The following is a 21137-nucleotide window of genomic DNA, read 5'->3' as shown; positions in this document are numbered from 1 at the left end:
GGAGGACGGGGGTCGGGTGGAGGCTGATTCTGGGACTTGAGCATCCTGGGGTTTTGGTGAAAACCGGCGGGTCCTGGAACCAGTCCCACGGATACCCAGGGACAGGAGGACTGTCATTCTACAACTGTTTCTGTGCTTCTGGCCAACCTGGGTGGAATCTCATCAAAAATGTAAAACAAGGAATTCCTAAGTTATAAAACCTGGCAACACAGTGTGTCCAATTGTCTTTTAAAAACTTTCTCTGGTGTTCCTGTGTTTTTAACTAGCATGTTTATAAATTAGCTTAAAGTCACTTAGACAAATCGGTAACAATTTTGCCACCACAGTGGTATCTTTTTACCAAGCCCTACCTCTTTTAACTGTTAACAATGGAATTTACGAAGAAAAAATATTCCTGTTAATTTTAGCTCTTAATACTGGGTAAGGATTAAGTTTCTAACCGTACTGCTGCCACAGACTAATTATATAATTTTGGAGGAGTCAGTAATCTCTGGATATGTTTTCTCCTTTTAAAATGAAGTTGGACTAAATAGTTGAAAATAGTTTCTAATGTTGAAATTTAACGACTTACAAGGGGCAGTTTTTAAAAGCTCTTGATGTTAAGCCCAGTGGCTTACAGTGTAGACACTTGAGATAAAATTGTCGACTGCAGATAGCTAGCTATGATTATTAAACAATTTTTAGGATGATGCAAACTATATTCTGCCAGGTTGTAGGCATTTTGAAAGTAGAAGATTCTGTTAGTGATCTTTCAGCATTTTAAATACCTTCTACCATTTCTTCAGCCTAGACTGTTGTGATGAAATATTAGATGGAAACTCCTTCATTCTCCTCTTGATGCCAGAATTGAAGGGGAACGGGGTTGCCGTAGAAGCTGTCACCTCACTGCTAAGGGGTCTTGGGGATCTCACAGACTCCTTTCCACTGTGCTTGCTTTCCTCATTCTGCACTCACCCCTTAGGAAGCTCATTCTGTGGGACTAACTGAATGTAGGTGTTGATCCTGAGATACATGTTTGGGATTAATTTGTCTCTTGTCTTACAATCAAGCCCTCAGCAGTACTCCCTAATTACTCCAGCAGTTTACTGTTCCTCCCTATCCCAATATATTTTGTACTCTTGTCTTCATAAGATATACCCTTGTCTAAAAACTAAAAGGGCCAATTCCAAATTCTTCCACCAGCTTTTTGTGTGTGTGTGTGGCTGCGTTGGGTCTCTGTTGCTGCACGCAGACTTTTCCCTAGTTGCGGCGAGCAGGGGCTACTCTTTGTTGCGGTGCGTGGGCTCCTCATTGCGGCGGCTTCTCTTGTTGCAGAGCACAGGCTCTAGGAGTGCGGGCTTCAGTAGTTGTGACATGTGGGCTCAGTAGTTGTGGCTCGTGGGCTCTAGAGCGCAGGCTCAGTAGTTGTGGCACATGGGCTTAGTTGCACCACTGCATGTGGGATCTTTCCAGACCAGGGCTTGAACCCGTGTCCCCTGCATTGGCAGGAGGATTCTTAACCACTGCGCCACCAGGGAAGCGCCTTTCCATCAGCTTTGAAGGGAACTGGAACAAGCATAACTGTTTACAGAGTATCTTCTGTGTAGAAGGACCTATTTTAGATACTTTACAAAGGTTGTCTCATTTAATCCTAACAGTAACCCTGCAAGGAGAGCATTATTATATCTGTCTTGAGGTGGGGGAACAGACTCAGATACGCTGCGTATCTTGTATAAACAGGTAGAGCAAGATTAGAAGCCATGTATGTCTCTGTTGTGGACAGAGTGAAGTCAGACAGTATTCCTCTTACATCCCAGAGCGTCCACTGTTCCCTTCTCTAAAACATAAACACCTGCTGAGTTCTGGAGTGCCTGTGCTTTTCTTGTACCTGTGGGGTAGCCTGTTCATTGCCTGCTCTCTGTCCTTCAAATCCCTGTTTTAATCTTATCCCTTTAAGAGGTATTTCACTTACATTCTCTGATCTTTGTAGTCTGAAATTTTGTTGTATTCACGTATAGTCACATTATATTTAGCAACAGATTGTTCTCATTCATATTAATAGGTTCCCTCCAACTATCAGGAGAACTGCTTGAGGACAGGTGAATCGAGTCACGACCGGCTTGAGTTCCTCTGGGATCAGAGCAGAGAACTTAGTGCTGTGCTGGTGTGCACTCATCATCATCAGTTAGACTCTCCATGTTTCTCTTCCCCGTAAACGTCATCAGAGATTTTAGGTACACCCTAACGTTGGCTTTCTGTTGGCTTTTTTACAGTAGAAGAATCAAAGGACTGGGATATGAAATGATGATATAATTTGATATAGCCAAGAAACCACTTCTCCTGGGTCAGCATGTTAAAAAATAAGGTACAAAATCCTTTTTAAAACATACACATTGTTTTACTCATGAATATATATATATATATATATATATATTTTTTTTTTTTTTTTTTTGTGGTACGCGGGCTTGTCACTGTTGTGGCCTCTCGTGCTGCGGAGCGCAGGCTCTGGACGCGCAGGCTCAGCGGCCATGGCTCAGCGGCCCAGCCGCTCCGCGGCACGTGGGATCTTCCCGAACCAGGGCACGAACCCGCGTCCCCTGCATCGGCAGGCGGACTCTCAACCACTGCGCCACCAGGGAAGCCCCACTCATGAATATATTTTAATTCAGCTATTTGACAGTATAAAAAATAGTTTGCAAACCTTGCTTCAGTGAGGAACTGTCAGCTGTAGTACTTGGTGTAAGCATCTCTTAGCCGCATGGAAATTGTATTTTGTATAAGTTTTCACGAAAAAAGCATACACGTAAATGCAAGTTTCTCTTTAGTGTAAGAGAAGTAAGCTTTGCCTGGAGTCTAATTATAGTGAAACAGAATGTGCTCAGGCACGCACAGCTTATATACGTCAGAATGCATTTATTCATATTACGATTAAGGCCTTAGTAATTAAGTGAAAACATGTTACGATGTCGTTAACATAAATGGTGAGACTGGGCTTTGCTCCCCTGACCTGGGTAATGCTGGGTGAAGCATCCTTTACTACTGGATTTGGTCTGGTGTGGCATCCAGGTTGACTGTTAGAGCATAAGCTTTCTTGTAAGTGGTACATTCGATAACGTTCTGCATGTAAGGCTTTTTCCCCCACTTTCTAGGGTCATTCATCTAAACAGGATAACTTAGCAGTCACTGCAGTGGCTTTACAAGATCACATGTTACGTGATCTTCAACTTGGAAATCTTTCAATAGCAGATCATTCTAAGACAAAGGACAAATGTACAAATGTACATTCTTGGACAGAGAACAGATCCAAGTCTCTAAAAAGAAATACAAAAGCAACAATAGATACTGGACTTAAAAAAACCACACAAGGCCCTAAAGCGGAAGATCCAGAAAAAGAATACGTTCTTGATCCAAAACCACCACCACTAACTTTAGGTAAGCTGATCTTCATTCATATTTTGACTTACTAGACCTAAAGAATCTGGTTGAGATTAATAGTACCATTTTCTCTGGTACAGAAATTATTTTAACTTATGATCTTACAGAAAGATATGTCTGTACTGAAGTTTAAAAGTGATAATGGGGCCAATTTGAGTAAGAAAATGAAGATAGTAATGATAAGTAGAGTAAGAATCAGTAAAACAGAATAAAGTAGATCTCCATTAATCTACAGTGACATAAATAAATAACTGAAGAAATAAATAAGTAATGGGGAAGGCTCTTTCTTACAGTAGAATGACAACTATAAGTATAGTAGACCAGAACTAGAAATAGAAAATCACCATGTGGTAAAGACCACACTGATAACAACCATCTGAGGATGCTGGAACTAGCAGGGGAGTCGCGTTGAGAAACAGGTCGGGGCACAGCCTCATGGCATTACCCCAGGGACCAGCTCACCACAGGAGAAGCGCCAGCACCTTTACCAAGTGACAAAGTCCAACGCCAGGCTCTCAGAAAGACGCAGATCCCTCCTAGGACGTTCTCGCCAAAGATGCATCTCCAAGTGTAACTCTGAGGAAACCTTAGATGACCCAGGTGGAAGGACATTCTACACAGTTCCTGGCCAGTGCTCTGCAAAAGCGTCAAGAGAAGCAAATAAAGACTGAGGGGCTGTCCCAGATCCTGGGAGGCCAAGGGGACAGGCCAACTGAGCCCTGTGAGTGATCAGGGTCAGAACAAAACGACGTCAGTGAGACAAGAACGACATCCTGCGGGGAGTATAGATTAATCAAGAGCGTTGGATCAACATAAATTGCTAGATTGGACCACTGCACTCAGGTCGTGTAAAATGTGAACATTTGGGGAGGCCGAGTGCAAGGCACATGAGGATTCTTTACACGGTTTTACAACCGTTTATAAGTCCGAGATTATTTTAAACTGCAAAGTTAGGAAAAGAAAAGGTTTTGATTTTTATTTCTTATTTTTATTTTTAGCAAGGGAGGCTGGGAAGTAAGGTCCAGCTGTGTGCCCAGGAGGAGGGGAACAGGCTGGTGAACATGAGCTAGCTTCTGCCATAGATTCAAAGGATAAAAAGGGTTTATTGCTGTGAAGAACAGAGGAAGAATGTTCTTGACAGAGGAGAAGACAGAGGCAGGGCTCTGAGGCAAGAGACCTGGGGCATTTGAGGAGCTGAAATAAGAACAGAGTGGCGGAGCCTGGTGAGCCGGGGTGGAGGAGACCGGGAGAGCAGGGAAGAAATGCGAGGGGTCAGATGAGGAGAGGGGCTTGGGGTTTTAAAATTTTTGTTGTGGTAAAATATACATTACATCTGCCCACTCTCACAACTATTATTCAACATAGTTTTGGAAGTCTTAGCCACAGCAATCAGAGAAGAAAAATAAAATGAATCCAAATCGGAAAAGAAGAAGTAAAGCTGTCACTGTTTGCAGATGACATGATACTATACATAGAGAATCCTAAAGATGCTACCAGAAAACAACTAGAGCTAATCAATGAATTTGGTAAAGTAGCAGGATACAAAATTAATGCACAGAAATCCCTTGCATTCATATACACCAAGGATGAAAAATCTGAGAGTGAAATTATGGAAACTCTACCATTTACCATTGCAATAAAAATAATAAAATACCTAGGAATAAACCTACCTAAGGAGACAAAAGACCTGTATGCAGAAAATTATAAGACATTGATGAAAGACATTAAAGATGATACAAATAGTTGGAGAGATATACCATGTTCTTGGACTGGAAGAATCAACATTGTGAAAATGACTATACTACCCAAAGCAATCTACTGATTCAATGCAACCCCTATCAAATTACCCATGGCATTTTTCACAGACTAGAGCAAAAAAATTTCACAATTTGTATGGAAACACAAAAGACCCTGAATAGCCAAAGCAATCTTGAGAAAGAAAAATGGAGCTGGACGAATCAGGCTCCCGGACTTCAGACTATACTACAAAGCTATAGTCATCAAGACAGTATGGTACTGGCACAAAAACAGAAATATATATCAATGGAACAGGATAGAAAGTCCAGAGATAAACCCACGCACATATGGTCACCTTATCTTTGATAAAAGAGGCAAGAATATACAGTGGAGAAAAGACAGCCTCTTCAATAAGTGGTGCTGGGAAAACTGGACAGATACATGTAAAAGAATGAAATTAGAACACTCCCTAACACCATACACAAAAATAAACTCAAAATGGATTAAAGACCTAAATGTAAGGCCAGACACTATCAAACTCTTAGAGGAAAACATAGGCAGAACACTCTATGACATAAATCACAACAAGATCCTTTTTGATCCACCTCCTAGAGAAATGGAAATAAAAACAAAAATAAACAAATGGGACCTAATGAAACTTCAAAGCTTTTGCACAGAAAAGGAAACCATAAACAAGATGAAAAGACAACCTTCAGAATGGGAGAAAATATTTGCAAATGAAGCAACTGACAAAGGATTAATCTCCAAAATTTATAAGCACCTCATGCACCTCAATAACAAAAAAACAAACAACCCAATCCAAAAATGGCCAGAAGACCTAAACAGACATTTCTCTAAAGAAGATATACAGACTGCCAACAAACACATGAAAGAATGCTCAACATCATTAATCATTAGAGAAATGCAAATCAAAACTACAATGAGATATCATCTCACACCAGTCAGAATGGCCATCATCAAAAATCTAGAAACAATAAATGCTGGACAGGGTGTGGAGAAAAGGGAACACTCTTGCACTGCTGGTGGGAATGTGAATTGGTACAGCCACTATGGAGAACAGTATGGAGGTTCCTTAAAAAACTAAAAATAGAACTACCATATGACCCAGCAATCCCACTACTGGGCATATACCCTGAGAAAACCATAATTCAAAAAGAGTCATGTACCAAAATGTTCATTGCAGCTCTATTTACAATAGCCAGGAGATGGAAACAACCTAAGTGTCCATCATCGGATGAATAGATAAAGATGTGGCACATATATACAATGGAATATTATTCAGCTATAAAAAGAAACGAAATTGAGCTATTTGTAATGAGGTGGATGGACCTAGAGTCTGTCATACAGAGTGAAGTAAGTCAGAAAGAGAAAGACAAATACCATATGCTAACACATATATATGGAATTTAAGAGGAAAAAAATGTCATGAATAACCTAGGGGTTAGACAGCAATAAAGACACAGAGCTACTGGAGAATGGACTTGAGGATATGGGGAGGGGGAAGGGTAAGCTGTGACAAAGCGAGAGAGTGGCATGGACATATATACACTACCAAACGTAAGGTAGATAGCTAGTGGGAAGCAGCCGCATAGCACAGGGAGACCAGCTCCGTGCTTTGTGACCACCTAGAGGGGTGGGATAGGGATGGTGGGAGGGAGGGAGGTGCAAGAGGGAGGAGATATGGGGATGTACGTATATGTATAACTGATTCACTTTGTTATAAAGCAGAAACTAACACACCATTGTAAAGCAATTATACTCCAATAAAGATGTTAAAAAAAAAAAGAGAAAAAATATACATAACATTAAATTTACCATTTCAGCCATTTTTAAGCACACAGTTGAGTAGCATTAAGCGCTTTCCCACTGTTGAGCGACCATCGCCGCTGTCCGGCTCCAGGACGTTTTCATCTTCCCAAACTCTGCCCCGCCCCCAGCCTTGGGCAACCGCGAATTCACTTTGTGTCTCTACGAATCTGACTGCTTTAGGAGCCGCGCATAAGAGCAGTCACACGATACGTGTGCTTTCGTGCTTATTGCGTTTAGCATAACATCTCCAAGGTCCGTTCATGTTGTAGCACTATCAGAATTTCATTCTTGTTTAGGATGGAATACCATTCCATTGCCTGCATATAGCACATTTGGTTTATCCATTCCATCAATGGACACTTGTTTCTCCCTTTCGGTTACTGTGAATAATGCTGCTGTGAACATTGGTGTAGAAATATCTGCTTGAGTCCCTGCTTTCAGTTCTTTGGCGAATACACCAAGAGGAGGAGTTGCTGGATCATATGGTAATTCTATATTTAATTTTTTGATGAAGCACCATGAAGTTTTCAGTGATGCTGGGTATGGAAAGTAAGTTTGGCTGGGACCTTGCGTCCGAAGGCAAGTGATGGATGGCAGAGGAGCTGAAGGCCTGTGGGCAGGAGCTGAACCACGAAGAGGGAGCCTGAGGTTGCTGCAGTGCCCAGTGGACACTATCATTCTCCCCAGAACTGCTAACAGTGCTAGTTCTGTCCTAGACACGGCATCTCACAGGAGAGGCACAGGCTTGGAGAATGTGACAGTGATTTAGTGACTGTCTTCCATGTGCAGGTACAGTTTACAGAAATGATGGAGCAGCCTCGGAACAGTCACCTGAGCAGGGTAGATGTAAATTAGACCTCAGGAAGAGAATCCCAATTTGGAGTAAATGAGTCATTCTTTCAGGAGCTCTTATTTGAAGAATCTAATTATTATGCATATTAGTTACTAATGAGGTTGGACCACATGCTCTTTTTTTTTCTTAACGTCTTTATTGGAGTATAACTGCTTTACAATGGTGTCTTAGTTTCTGCTTTATAAAAAAGTGAATCAGCTATACATATATCCCCATATATCCTCCCTCTTGCATGGTCACAAAGCACTGAGCTGGTCTCCCTGTGCTATGCAGCTGCTTCCCACTAGCTATCTACTTTACATTTGGTAGTGTATATATGTCCATGCCACTCTCTCACTTCGTCCCAGCTTACCTTTCCCCCTCCCCATGTCCTCAAGTCCATTCTCTACGTCTGCATCTTTATTGTTGTCCTGCCCCTAGGTTCTTCAGAACCTTTTTTTTTTTTTTTTAGATTCCATATATATGTGTTAGCATACGGTATTTGTTTTTCTCTTTCTGACTGACTTCACTCTGTATGACAGATTCTAGGTCCATCCACCTCACTACAAATAACTCAATTTCATTTCTTTTTATGGCTGAGTAATATTCCATTGTATATATGTGCCACATCTTCTTTATCCATTCATCTGTCATGGACACTTAGGTTGCTTCCATGTCCTGGCTATTGTAAACAGAGCTGCAATGAACATTTTGGTACATGACTCTTTTTGAATTATGGTTTTCTCAGGGTATATGCCCAGTAGTGGGATTGCTGGGTCGTATGGTAGTTCTATTTTTAGTTTTTTAAGGAACCTCCATAATGTTCTCCATAGTGGCTGTATCAATTTACATTCCCACCAACAGTGCAAGAGGGTTCCCTTTTCTCCACACCCTGTCCAGCATTTATTGTTTCTAGATTTTTGATGATGGCCATTCTGACTGGTGTGAGATGATATCTCATTGTAGTTTTGATTTGCATTTCTCTAATGATTAGTGATGTTGAGCATCCTTTCATGTGTTTGTTGGCAATCTGTATATCTTCTTTGGAGAAATGTCTGTTTAGGTCCTCTGCCCATTTTTGGATTGTGCCATTTGTTTTTTTGTTATTGAGGTGCATGAGCTGCTTATAAATTTTGGAGATTAATCCTTTGTCAGTTGCTTCATTTGCAAATATTTTCTCCCATTCTGATGGTTGTCTTTTCATCTTGTTTATGGTTTCCTTTGCTGTGCAAAAGCTTTTAAATTTCGTTAGGTCCCATTTGTTCATTTTTTGCTTTTATTTCCCTTACTCTAGAAGGTGGGTCAAAGAGGATCTTGCTATGATTTATGTCATAGAGTGCTCTGCCTATGTTTTCCTCTAAGAGTTTGATAGTGCCTGCCCTTACATATAGCTCTTTAATCAATTTTGAGTTTATTTTTGTGTATGGTGTTAGGGAGTGTTCTAATTTCATTCTTTTTTTTTTTTTTTTGCGGTACGCAGGCCTCTCACTGTGGTGGCCTCTCCCGTTGTGGAGCACAGGCCCAGAACACGCAGGCTCAGCAGCCATGGCTCACGGGCCCACCCGCTCCACGGCATGTGGGATCTTTCCGGACCGGGTCACAAACCCATGTCCCCTGCATTGGCAGGCGGACTCTCAACCACTGCACCATCATTCTTTTACATGTAGTTGTCCAGTCTTCCCAGCACCACTTATTGAAGAGGCTGTCTTTTTTCCATTGTATATTCTTGTGTCCTTTATCAAAGATAAGGTGACCATATGTGTGTGGGTTTATCTCTGGGCTTTCTATCCTGTCCCATTGATCTATATTTCTGTTTTTTGTGCCACTACCATACTGTCTTGATGACTGTAGCTTTGTAGTATAGTCTGAAGTCCAGGAGCTTGATCCCTCCAGCTCTGTTTTTCTTTCTCAAGATTGCTTTGGCTATTCAGGGTGTTTTGTGTTTCCATACAAATCATGAAATGTTTTTTTCTAGTTCTGTGAAAAATGCCATTGGTAATTTGATAGGGATTGCATTGAATCTGTAGATTGCTTTGGGTAGAATAGTCATTTTCACAATGTTGATTCTTCCAATCCAAAAACATGGTATATCTCTCCATCTGCTTGTATCATCTTTAGTTTCTTTCATCAGTATCTTATCGTTTTCTACATACAGGTCTTTTGTCTCCTTAGGTAGGTTTATTCCTAGGTATTTTATTGTTTTTGTTGCATGGTAAATGGGAGTGTTTCCTTAATTTCTCTTTCAGATTTTTCATCATTAGTGTAGAGGAATGCAAGAGATTTCTGTGCATTAATTTTGTATCCTGCTGCTTTACCAAATTCATTGATTAGCTCTAGTATTTTTCTGGTAGCATCTTTAGGATTCTCTATGTATAGTGTCATGTCATCTGCTAACAGTGACAGCTTTACTTCTTCTTTTCTGATATAGATTTCTTTTAGTTCTTTTTTCTATTCTGATTCCTGTGACTAAAACTTACAAAATTATGTCAAATAATAGTGGTGAGAGTGGACAGCCTTGTCTTGTTCCTGATCTTAGAGGAAATGGTTTCAGTTTTTCACCATTGAGAATGATGTATCATGTATCATTTAAAGCTTGTGTTTCCTTATTTATTTTCATTTTGCATATCTGTCCTTTGGTGAAAGTGGGGTGTTAAAGTCCCCTACTGTGATTGTGTTACTGCCGATTTCCCCTTTTATAGCTGTTACCATTTGCCTTATGTATTGAGGTGCTTCTATGTTGGGTACATAAATATTTACAATTGTTATATCTTCTTCTTGGATTCCCTTGATCATTATGTAGTGTCCTTCTTTGTCTCTTGTAATAGTCTTTATTTTAAAGGCTATTTTGTCTGATATGAGAATTGCTACCCCAGCATTCTTTTGATTTCCATTTGCATGGAATATCTTTTTCCATCCCCTCACTTTCAGTCTGTATGTGTCCCTCGGTCTAAAGTAGGTCTCTTGTAGACAGCATATATACGGGTCTTGTTTTTGTATGCATTCAGCCAGTCTATGTCTTTTGGTTGGAGCATTTAATCCATTTACATTTAAGGTAGTTATTGATATGTATTTTCCTATTACCATTTTCTTAATTGTTTTGGGTTTGTTATTGTAGATCTTTTCCTTCTCTTGTGTTTCCTGCCTAGAAAAGTTCCTTTTGCATTTGTTGTAAAGCTGGTTTGGTGGTGCTGAATTCCCTTAGCTTTTGCTTGTCTGTAAAGGTTTTGATTTCTGTGTCGAATCTGAATGAGATCCTTGCTGGGTGGCGTAATCTTGGTTGTAGGTTTTTCCCTTTCATCACTTTAAATATGTCCTGCCATTCCCTTCTGGCTTGCAGAGTTTCTGCTGAAAGATCAGCTGTTAACCTTATGGGGATTCCCTTGTATGTTATTTGTTGTTTTTCCCTTGCTGCTTTTAATATTTTTTCTTTGTATTTAATATTTGATAGTTTTATTAATATGTGTCTTGGCATGTTTCTCCTTGGATTTATCCTGTACGGGACTCTCTGTGCTTCCTGGACTTGATTAATTTCTTTCCCATATTAGGGAAGTTTTCAACTATAATCTCTTCAAATATTTTCTCAGTCCCTTTCTTTTTCTCTTCTTCTTCTGGGACCGCCATAATTCGAATGTTGGTGCATTTAATGTTGTCCCAGAGGTCTCTAAGATTGTCCTCAATTCTTTTCATTCTTTTTTCTTTATTCTGCTCTGCAGTAGTTATTTCCACTATTTTATCTTCCCCATCACTTGTCCGTTCTCCTGCCTCAGTTATTCTGCTATTGATTCTTTCTAGAGAATTTTTAATTTCATTTATTGTGGTGTTCATCATTGTTTGTTTGTTCTTTAGTTCTTCTAGGTCCTTGTTAAATATTTCTTGCATTTTGTCTATTCTATTTCCAAGATTTTGGATCATCTTTACTATCATTATTCTGAATTCTTTTTCAGGTAGACTGCCTATTTCCTCTTCATTTGTTTGGTCCGGTGGGTTTTTACCTTGCTCTTTCATCTGCTGTGTGTTTCCTTGTCTTCTCATTTTGCTTAACTTACTGTGTTTGGGGTCTCCTTTTCACAGGCTGCAGTTTCGTAGTTCCTATTGTTTTTGGTGTCTGCCTCCAGTGGCTAAGGTTGGTTCAGTGGCTTGTGTAAGCTTCCTGATGGAGGGGACTGGTGCCTGTGTTCTGGTGGATGAGGCTGGATCTTGTCTTTCTGGTGGGCAGGACTGTGTCTGGTGGTGTGTTTTGGGGTGTCTGTGAACTTCTTATGATTTTAGGCAGCCTCTCTGCTAATGGGTGGGGTTGTGTTCCTGTCTTGCTAGTTGTTTGACATAGGGTGTCCAGAACTGTAGCTTGCTGGTCATTGAGTGGAGCTAGGTCTTAGTGTTGAGATGGAGATCTCTGGGAGGTTTTCACCATTTGATATTACGTGAAGCTGGGAGGTCTCTGGTGGACCAATGTCCTGAACTCAGCTCTCCCACCTCAGAGGCTCAGGCCTGACACCTGGCCAGATCACCAAGACCCTGTCAGCCACATGGCTCAGAAGAAAAGGGAGGAAAAAAAAAGAAAGTTATCAAAATAAAAAATAATTCTTAAAAATAAAAAAATTACAAAGTAATTTTAAAAAGAAGAAAAAAAGAAAGAAGAGAGCAGCCAAACCAAAAAGCAAATCCACCAATGATAACAAGCACTATAAACTATACTAAAGGGCTTCCCTGGTGGCGCAGTGGTTGAGAGTCCGCCTGCCGATGTAGGGGACACGGGTTCGTGCCCCGGTCCGGGAGGATCCCACATGCTGCGGAGCGGCTGGGCCTGTGAGCCATGGCCGCTGGGCCTGTGCGTCCGGAGCCTGTGCTCCGCAACGGGAGGGGCCACAACAGTGAGAGGCCCATGTACCGCAAAAAAAAAAGGGATATCAGTCCGGCCTACCTTATAGAATCATGAAAATGAAATAGATATGGGGAATTCTTTGTAAATAAAAGCCTAAAGCATAAATCTAAGATAGTATTCTCCTTGACTTCTGTGCACCCGTAAAAAAGCAGCATTCTAAATATGGTGGAATAAAGTATGCAATGGAAGTGTTTGCTTTAATATTTGCAAAATAATGTCATTAAAATTATGCATGAGTTACCATATTCTAAAAGAGATTTAACTCACATTTCATATTGTTTTAACTTCAGCACAGAAGTTGGGCCTCTTTGAGCCTCCCCCATTGCCACTGTCATCAGATGAATGGGAAAAAGTGAAGCAGAGATCCATCCTGCAAGGGGAGTCCATGCAGCCGTGCCCAATATGCAAAGAAGAATTCGAACTTCGCCCGCAGGTGTTTAGCGTGAGCTTAGATAAGCAGACCCGTGGGGCATTCCCTAGTGACTGGACTCTGAACTGGGGCTAAGGGAGTCCATGCTTCATTTTCCAGTCTCTTCCTCCTATGTGACCCTCAAAGACTTACATTTTGTTTCCATTAATTAAAGTATGTGTGTGAGAAAGAGCTAAACACCCTCATTAAACAGACTTGTTTACTGAATACTGTTAGTTCTCAAGTACAGAGTTTGTACAAAAGGAACGTTCCCATTCCGCTGGCTGTGAGCAGCTGGGGGTGAGTGGGGACGCTGCCGGGAGGGCACCGAGGGCAGAAGGGTGGGGAACTTTTAAGTTGTTTTGTGACTTGAAACCATAAAAGAAAAACCAAGACTGAATATCTCCAAAGAACCTGTGGAAGGATCTTTAAGTAAAATCTTTTAACAATCTTTATTCATGAAAGTTTACCATAGTAAGATTGATGATAATATGCATAATATACAATCAATCTATGTCATAGGGGTTTTTTCTATACATACTTTGTCTGCCTAATTAAATTTTAATCTCCTGAAAGTTAGGGACTTTGCTATTCTTAGATTTTTTTTTTTTTTTTTGAGCTAATGGCCACCGTGTAGTGATTTCTCACATGCATAGCATTATGCTTCCTACACAGAGGCACTTGGAAATTTGCCTTAAAAAATACAGCAAATACAGTTAAAGGCAGGCTTAAAATTCACAGCCTAGGAACCCCAGCTTTACTTACTATACTGGCACGTAAACCCTCAAACTTAATTTGCTTTAATAAGTTTCACTGTTAATGAGTTAGTTCACAGTCATACAATTTTGTTCTTTACTAATTTGAACTCACACGTTATTTTAAACATACTTATTATGTTCTAGTTCTCTATCAGAACCTAATCTTACATATATGAAAGTTGGATATTTCAGAAAGATATTAGCCCTTAAAGCACAGAAATACCTCTAGGATGATTTAGCATTTTAGTAGCAAAAGAGCTAATAAAGCCACAAGGAATCTTTCTGGCCCCAGCAACCTCTTTCGTAATTATGCTATAAATATCTAGCCTGACTGTGGTATGAAGAATGAAAGTTTGAAGTTGAATATCTTAAGGGGGAATCAGGATGCAACATGCCCACCATTTCTTCCATGTTGTTTTTTATAAATTTCTCACTATAGCATTTTTGGTTATAGATATAGGCACGTGTTTATTTTGCATTTCTATTTATTGTTCTCATGTTTAGCTTTTTCCTTAGTTATAAACGATAGTTGGCATTTTCCCGACATTTAATGATTTGAGAAGGCTTCAGTTAATCTCATATGTCTCTGAGGTAGGCATTATACCCCTTTAACAGATGAGGACATAAACAATTCACGTGATCCACAGTGGGCCAGCTCAGGAAGTGTGCTTGGGACAGCTAGAATCTAATCTGAACTTCTGGGACATTTTTAGTGTATTCACCAAGGCTGAATCGTTTATTTTTGTTATCTCAGAGAGTGTTTGCCAATAACAAATGTTTATGGACATTTAAAAGTATATATATATATTTGTTTGTTTGTTTTTTGCGGTACGCGGGCCTCTCACTGCTGCGGCCTCTCCCGTTGCGGAGCACAGGCTCCGGATGTGCAGGCTCAGCGGCCATGGCTCACGGGCCCAGCCGCTCCGCGGCATGTGGGATCCTCCCGGACCGGGGCACGAACCCGTGTCCCCTGCATCGGCAGGTGGACTCCCAACCACTATGCCACCAGGGAAGCCCTGAAAGTATATTTTAAATATACAGAGTAAAATATTATTCAATATAGATCATCAAATGTCTGTTGATAGATGAAACACTCTGAAAGATGATTCTATTGACAATGAGCAATTGAATGCACGAAAGGCTGCTGTTAGATTCAAGGCTGGTAATTAAAAAGGACCCTCATTACTGAGTTTTTCCAATTTAGGGTTATTGGTGGCACGCAGTAAGTTTCAAGGAAAGGTTTTAGAACTTTCTAAGTTCTATTTGTTCTGATATTTCTTCCATTCTTCCCATTAAAGAAGAAAAGTGTAGACCAGACGAAGGCACGGTGTCGGGGGGAGGGGGGTGGTCACTTTGAAACTGGAAAGTTTCACCAGGATCACGTGGCCCTGGGAAGGTGGAAGCCTGCACTGCTGGTGAAATGCCTCTGCCGCCTGTCTCCGTCCCACACATTCGGAGAGAGGCCGCGGGCGCCTGAGTCGCTTCATGCTGTCTGTCCTGGTCTCACCCCTCCCTGGCCTTTCCTTCCAGAAGAGCCAGCTACCTTTTTCTTCGTTCAGTCCAAGCTCCTTTGTCACAGCCCAGAATGTCATCACTTGGTGGAGAATTTGGGTCACAGGAAGGTGGAATTTTCTGGAGACCACACTTCCCCTGCATTTAAAAAAGAAAAAGTGATTCATATGTCTCTAGGGTGTATTGCTAATTAAATTCAAGAGTGCAGTTGAGTTGAACAAAGCCCTAAGGAAAGATATTTGTTTTCCTTTCTCTGCTCCCCGCCCCCCAGCCTGGGTCCTCACCAGCGTGCTCTCTCTCTTTGGATCTGCCCAGAAATACTTCTCTTTTGTAATTGTTTCCGTTTTAAATATACACTCATTCTACAGCAAACTTCATGTGTTCGTTTGATGTTTCAGATTGTTAAGTTAGTTTTTCTTGTTGAGATTATATACCTGTGCTATGCTAAACTTAAACGCTAAATATTGTAAATATCAAAGTTGTTAATCTGCTTTGTAAATTTGTCAAAGAAACAACACAGCCTACTTTTTAAATAGTCAGAATTTTTCTTTTAATTAATGCATTGATGCTGCTTCTCTTTTAAACTAATTTAAACTTCAAACATCTCTCTGTCTTCTCGTGAACAGGTGCTGCTTTCGTGTTCCCATGTGTTCCACAGGGTGAGTAACCCGCGTCTGTCCCATCCTGAAGTGCTCGCAGCATCCTCGTAGCTCAGAGGGGTGGAGCCTCGTCTCTCACTTAAAGGCTCCTCAAAGGAACCATTTATTTTATCCATAACCACAATTTATGCTTAGAAATATGACTTTAGGCTAGAGTACAATTCGTCCTGTTTTGAAAATGGTGAATTTTCTGTGGCAGAAGAGCCACAGATGTTTGCATGAGCGAGTGTGGCTGGTAAGGTACGCCAGAGTTGGTGACAGCTCTGGCCCTCGGAGCTCACTGTGCAGTCGCCCGTATGCAGGGACCATCCGCCTTCACGTGAGGTGTTCCCAGAAGTTTTTGATGTATCTGCATGTATATTCTTATAAAATACCATTTTTGGAGCAAGTTTCAGGAGGAAGGTGTTAACATCTGATGAAACTTCTTCCCTTCATAATCTGAATTGGACTGTCTCATAATTATGAGAGAAAAGAACACTATAATTACATTAGAAGTAAAAATGTTGTTTATAAGTAATTACTCGTAAAATTTTAAGCAAAATGTTTTTCTTCAGGCATGCCTTCAGGCTTTTGAAAAGTTCGGAAATAAAAAAACCTGTCCTCTCTGTAGAAAGAACCAGTATCAAACCAGAGTGATTCACGACGGGGCCCGACTCTTCAGAATAAAGTGTGCGACCAGGTGAGGGGTCCCCGAGCCGCAGGAACGTGCCTGCCCATCTGAGAGGGTGCTCGGAGGCCTTTGGAAGCTGCTAGGGGTCTTCCCTGTGGCCTGGCCGCGTCCCGGGGCTGGCACGGCGGGGCTGATGGGGTTCTCTGCTCCAGGATCCAGGCCTTCTGGAGGGGACACGTGGTCAGGAAGTGGTACCGGGAGCTGAGGAGGACGGTGCCGCCCACGGATGCCAAGTTGAGGAGAAAGTTCTTTGAAGCAAAGGTGGGTGTGACCCTCGACGCTCCGGGCCGGGTCCCTGCCAGTGACTCATGGGTCATGGAGGCCAGCGAGGCTGTGAAACCCTGAGCCTTACTTCAGTTTGGGGCTTTTTACAAATGGTTGAGATGCGGGCACCTTAAACTGGCTTTCTAACCCAGTCGGGCCATACTTTCAGATTTCCTCTTCTAGTCAAATCATAAATTCATAAAATTAGAATAAGGTTAAATTGAAAGCAACTTCTGTTTGGCCATTTTATGACAGTTGTTTAAATAAACATCCCCTGAGAAATGGAAGGGAACTTAAAAAAAAAAAGAAAGAAAGGCCCACAGTGCTACCATTTTATTGAGGACCTCCTGGGGTCACCAAAATGCGAGTGTTTTAGAAATAAATAACTTCAGTTTCTACCCTTTCTTTTAACCATTCTTATCTGTACTTTCCGGCTTGTTTGACAACTTTCTGTTATGCGCCTCATACAAAATGGCCGGGCCCAGAGGAAGGAGCGGCTACCCGGGCCGCAGTCCCCGGTCTTCCCTCCCCAGCTCAGCAGCTTCAGGCCAACAGCTGCAGCTGTGGCCTCAGAGTCCGCACCTGTGCTGTGAAGGCAGTAACCCCTCCCTGCAGAGCTGCTCCAGCCCTGACCCATAGCACACAGTAGGCACCGGAAATTTTGTATTTATTACTAATGTTAACATATTGTTCAAGTTAGTCTTTATGCTGTTTTAGATTTAGTGCTATAGTCCACGTTTCTTTAGGATAGCACTGTAAGAGAGTATGCTATTCTGACGATGTGACCCTCAAATCACTAAGATAAAACTCACGGTCACACTTCCCTGTTACACTTATTTGTGGAAGCATCACTCACACATTTATTTCGATCTTTTCTAAACGTACCTATTTTGGGGGCTGCACTCCCACGTGGAACAATGAGTGATAGAAAATTACCCTTCACTGTGTGCGGGATCCCCTTTCTTCCGCTGTATGACTTCTGTGGGCGTGTGAAGCGTAAGGACCTTGGCCCCGTGCAGCTGCCATCAACACGTCAACCCCGTGCTATCGTCCGACCCCCGGCCTGACCTCAGGCCGCCGGGCTGCTGTCTGTGCGTCTCCTTCTCTGGCGTCTTGCAACTTCGCCCACCTTCTGTGTGCCGGGGTGGGAGGTGTGAGGGGCTTCTTCACAGTGTCCCAGGACTGCGCGGGAATCGGAAGAGTAAGAGGATTTAGGCTCGACTCTAAAGCAGTGAGATAATAGATTTTTTTTTCTAATACCCTTCCTGATCGCTTAGGTAACTGTTCCAAGCGAGGTGGCTACCAGTATGTGCAAAAGAAAATCAGAATCATGGCTTATGTGATGTCTGTGCCTCAGACTTACCAAGAAAATATACTTGATTTGCCCTCAGGAGTAGGAGACCATTAAAGGCAGTATGTGAGCAAATGGCCTTAAAATACTGTGGATCTCGATGACGGAGGTTGAACAGTGGCTTCTGTGGCGCCGGCCGGCTGGAGATGCCCACGATGCTGTCCCCTGTCCTGGCTCTAGGAGGCGCCCCTCTGGCAGGGTGGGCAGTTCCTGCAGCCGCTCTGGCCTTTGGAGAAGTCGGGGGCAGAAGCAGGGGGGTGAGAGGCTGTGATCGAGAATCTGGGATTCTACCTTGTTTTCTCCTAGTCATTCACAGCCCTTCCAGCAGGACAGGGTGCGGAGGACATCTGGGACAGAGGATGGGGTCCTGTTCTGTTGCACTTCTGTTTAGGAAATGACTCTTGCAATTTGATGATTTTTCCTACCTTTTCCAACTTGATGGAACTCACATGCTGAGCTATAGGCATGATCTAGGACGTGTTAATCCACAACTTTAAAATGCCAGTGTGCTTTAATGGAATTTGAAAGGTGATTGAACTAGATCACCGAATTTCATTTTACCCAGGATTCTACAGATATATCCAGACTGTATAGATGCACACAAATGACAGTTTGAGAACTATGTCAGTAAATTACCATAAGCTATTGGGTGAACAACTGTCGAGGAACTGGATTTTCACACAATCTCAAAGAATCATCCCACACATCAGTGAGAATTTATAAAAAGAATGAGAAGTCTGTACACTGGAAAGGTCTGGTAGACATCTTCGCAGCCCAGTGACCGCCACTAGCTGCACAGAGTGACCCACGGGTCCCTAATGTGCACGGGGAGCACCGGGACCGAACACTGCCTTTGCACTTTCATACCAAAGCTGCTTCACCTGAACCCAGTCGTGAGGACACGTGCAACCAGGCAAATCCGAAGTGAGGAATATTCTGCAAAACAGCTGACTTCAATTGTAAAGTGTTATAAAGAAAAGAAGAGGAATGTTCTAGAACAAAGATGTCTGAGAGATATAACATTTAAATGTAATGAGAGGTCTTTGGTTGGATCCTGGATCAAAACTAAATGTAAAACCAGTGCTATAATTGGGATATGTGGGGATATGAACATGGACCATATATTATACAGTAGTCATGTGTCAGTTGTGTGTTCACTGCAGTGTCACTGTCAGGTACAGTGTCCTGGTTCTCAGGAGTCACATGCTGAAGGACTTAGGGGTGAAGTATTGTGATGTCTGCATCTAACCCTTAAATAGATCACACACCCACATATACACATGTACATCCGAAGAGAGAATACAAATGCAGTGAAATGTTAACAATTAAAATGTAAAGATAGGGCTTCCCTGGTGGCGCAGTGGTTGAGAGTCCACCAGCCGATGCAGGGGACATGGGTTCGTGTCCTGGTCCGGGAAGATCCCACATGCTGCGGAGCGGCTAGGCCCGTGAGCCATGGCCGTTGACCCTGCGCGTCCGGAGCCTATGCTCCGCAACAGGAGAGGCCACAACAGTGAGAGGCCCACATACCGCAAAAAAAAAAAAAAAAAAATGTAAAGATAAACTCTATATGAAATGTAGAACTAGTGTACAGTTTCTAAATCCCAAGGAGTTGGGCTTGAGTCAGACATGAGAAGGAAGGGGGCGGTGGTGGTTGGAGGGGAGGAGGAGAGGGTATAAACAAAAGTGGAATCCACTCCTTACACCAGAATATATTCCATACAGAACAAAGAGTTAAACATGAAAACTTAAACAGAGTAATTTTAGAAGAAGGCATTATAAAATAAATTCCTCATCTGGGAGTGAGAAGGACCTCTCTGGTAGGATCTGTAAAACGATAAACACACCCAAACCATAACAGAACGGATTGGTAACTACATAAAACTTCAAAGCATATGTATAGGGAGAAAAAATTGAAAGACCAATGACAAATCAGGAAAACATATTTGCAATTCAAAGGACTAGAAGCAAATTTCCTTAATATGTGACAAGCAGTTTACAGGACTACGGATACGTGATTACTATATAAAAAGACGCTCAACCTTACTCATAATTAGAGAAAACTAAACTGAAGCAAGAATAAGAACCTATTTCACCTATTAGATTGGCAAGAATTGAAAATTTTGATGATAATTATCTAGAGCTGATAAGAAGGAGGGGGAAATAGTCTTATAAGCCATTGGTAGAACTAAGAATGTACCATCCTGCTGGCTGACAGTTCCCTTTGATCCCTTCTCTAGAAATTTACCCCCCAGATATGCTCATAATGTTTTCTAAGATACAGTCATGAGTATGTTAACTATAGCAATGATTATAAAAGAGGAAGAATGATAAACAACCCAAGACCCTGCCACCAAGGAAGCATGCATACAATGATTTCTTCACAGCAATTATGAAGACCAAAGTGGATATATATGTGGTGATATAAAAAGATTTCCTACAGGGACCTCCCTTGCAGTCCAGTGGTTAGGGCTCCACGTTTCCACTGCAGGGGGCACGGGTTCGATCCCTGGTCAGGGAAATAAAATCCCAAATGCCACGCAGCACGGCCAAAAAATAAAAAAAAAAGATTCCGTACAAGTCAGTAAAAGGCAACAAGAAAGGATAATGTGTAGAAAACGTAAGATGATAGGATAACAGTTACAACAAACAACGATTGAGATAAATTTCTGTATTAACAGATTCTTGAATTACATTGAAAAAATCTGCTAGTAGCTGCTTATGGGAGATTTGAACCAAATGAAACAAAAATGTTCTACACAAAGACATGCTCAAGAATAAATGAGGAATGCACAAACAAAAGAAATAAAATAGAAAAT

At 41.7% G+C, this 21137-nt stretch overlaps 1 protein-coding gene and 1 long non-coding RNA gene across 3 annotated transcripts in view; one reads left to right on the top strand and one right to left on the bottom strand.

The window, feature by feature from the left end:
- The window catches only part of RNF32 (ring finger protein 32), a 38989-nt gene that overhangs the window by 429 nt on the left and 17423 nt on the right, over window positions 1-21137 (top strand). The window contains exons 2-8 of one of the 2 annotated variants that reach the window (XM_049715056.1): window positions 2253-2344; window positions 3129-3411; window positions 12986-13128; window positions 16001-16033; window positions 16588-16712; window positions 16856-16964; window positions 18245-18383. In XM_049715056.1, coding sequence (XP_049571013.1) covers window positions 2330-2344; window positions 3129-3411; window positions 12986-13128; window positions 16001-16033; window positions 16588-16712; window positions 16856-16964; window positions 18245-18310 — 774 coding nt within the window. In that variant the 5' untranslated portion in view covers window positions 2253-2329 and the 3' untranslated portion in view covers window positions 18311-18383. Of the gene's footprint in view, window positions 1-2252; window positions 2345-3128; window positions 3412-12985; window positions 13129-16000; window positions 16034-16587; window positions 16713-16855; window positions 16965-18244; window positions 18384-21137 lie in introns of those variants that run through there. The other variant, XM_049715057.1, reaches the window with a different exon arrangement.
- LOC117197187 (uncharacterized) lies at window positions 13125-18455 on the bottom strand. The gene is made up of 3 exons (XR_004477720.2): window positions 18331-18455; window positions 17904-18149; window positions 13125-15512 (listed from the first exon to the last, which is right to left on the bottom strand). It is a non-coding gene; the product is annotated as an uncharacterized LOC117197187 (long non-coding RNA).

This window comes from Orcinus orca, chromosome 9, assembly GCF_937001465.1.
Source record: "Orcinus orca chromosome 9, mOrcOrc1.1, whole genome shotgun sequence".
Classification (NCBI taxonomy): domain Eukaryota; kingdom Metazoa; phylum Chordata; class Mammalia; order Artiodactyla; family Delphinidae; genus Orcinus; species Orcinus orca.
This window is presented reverse-complemented; position numbering and strand designations above follow the sequence as displayed.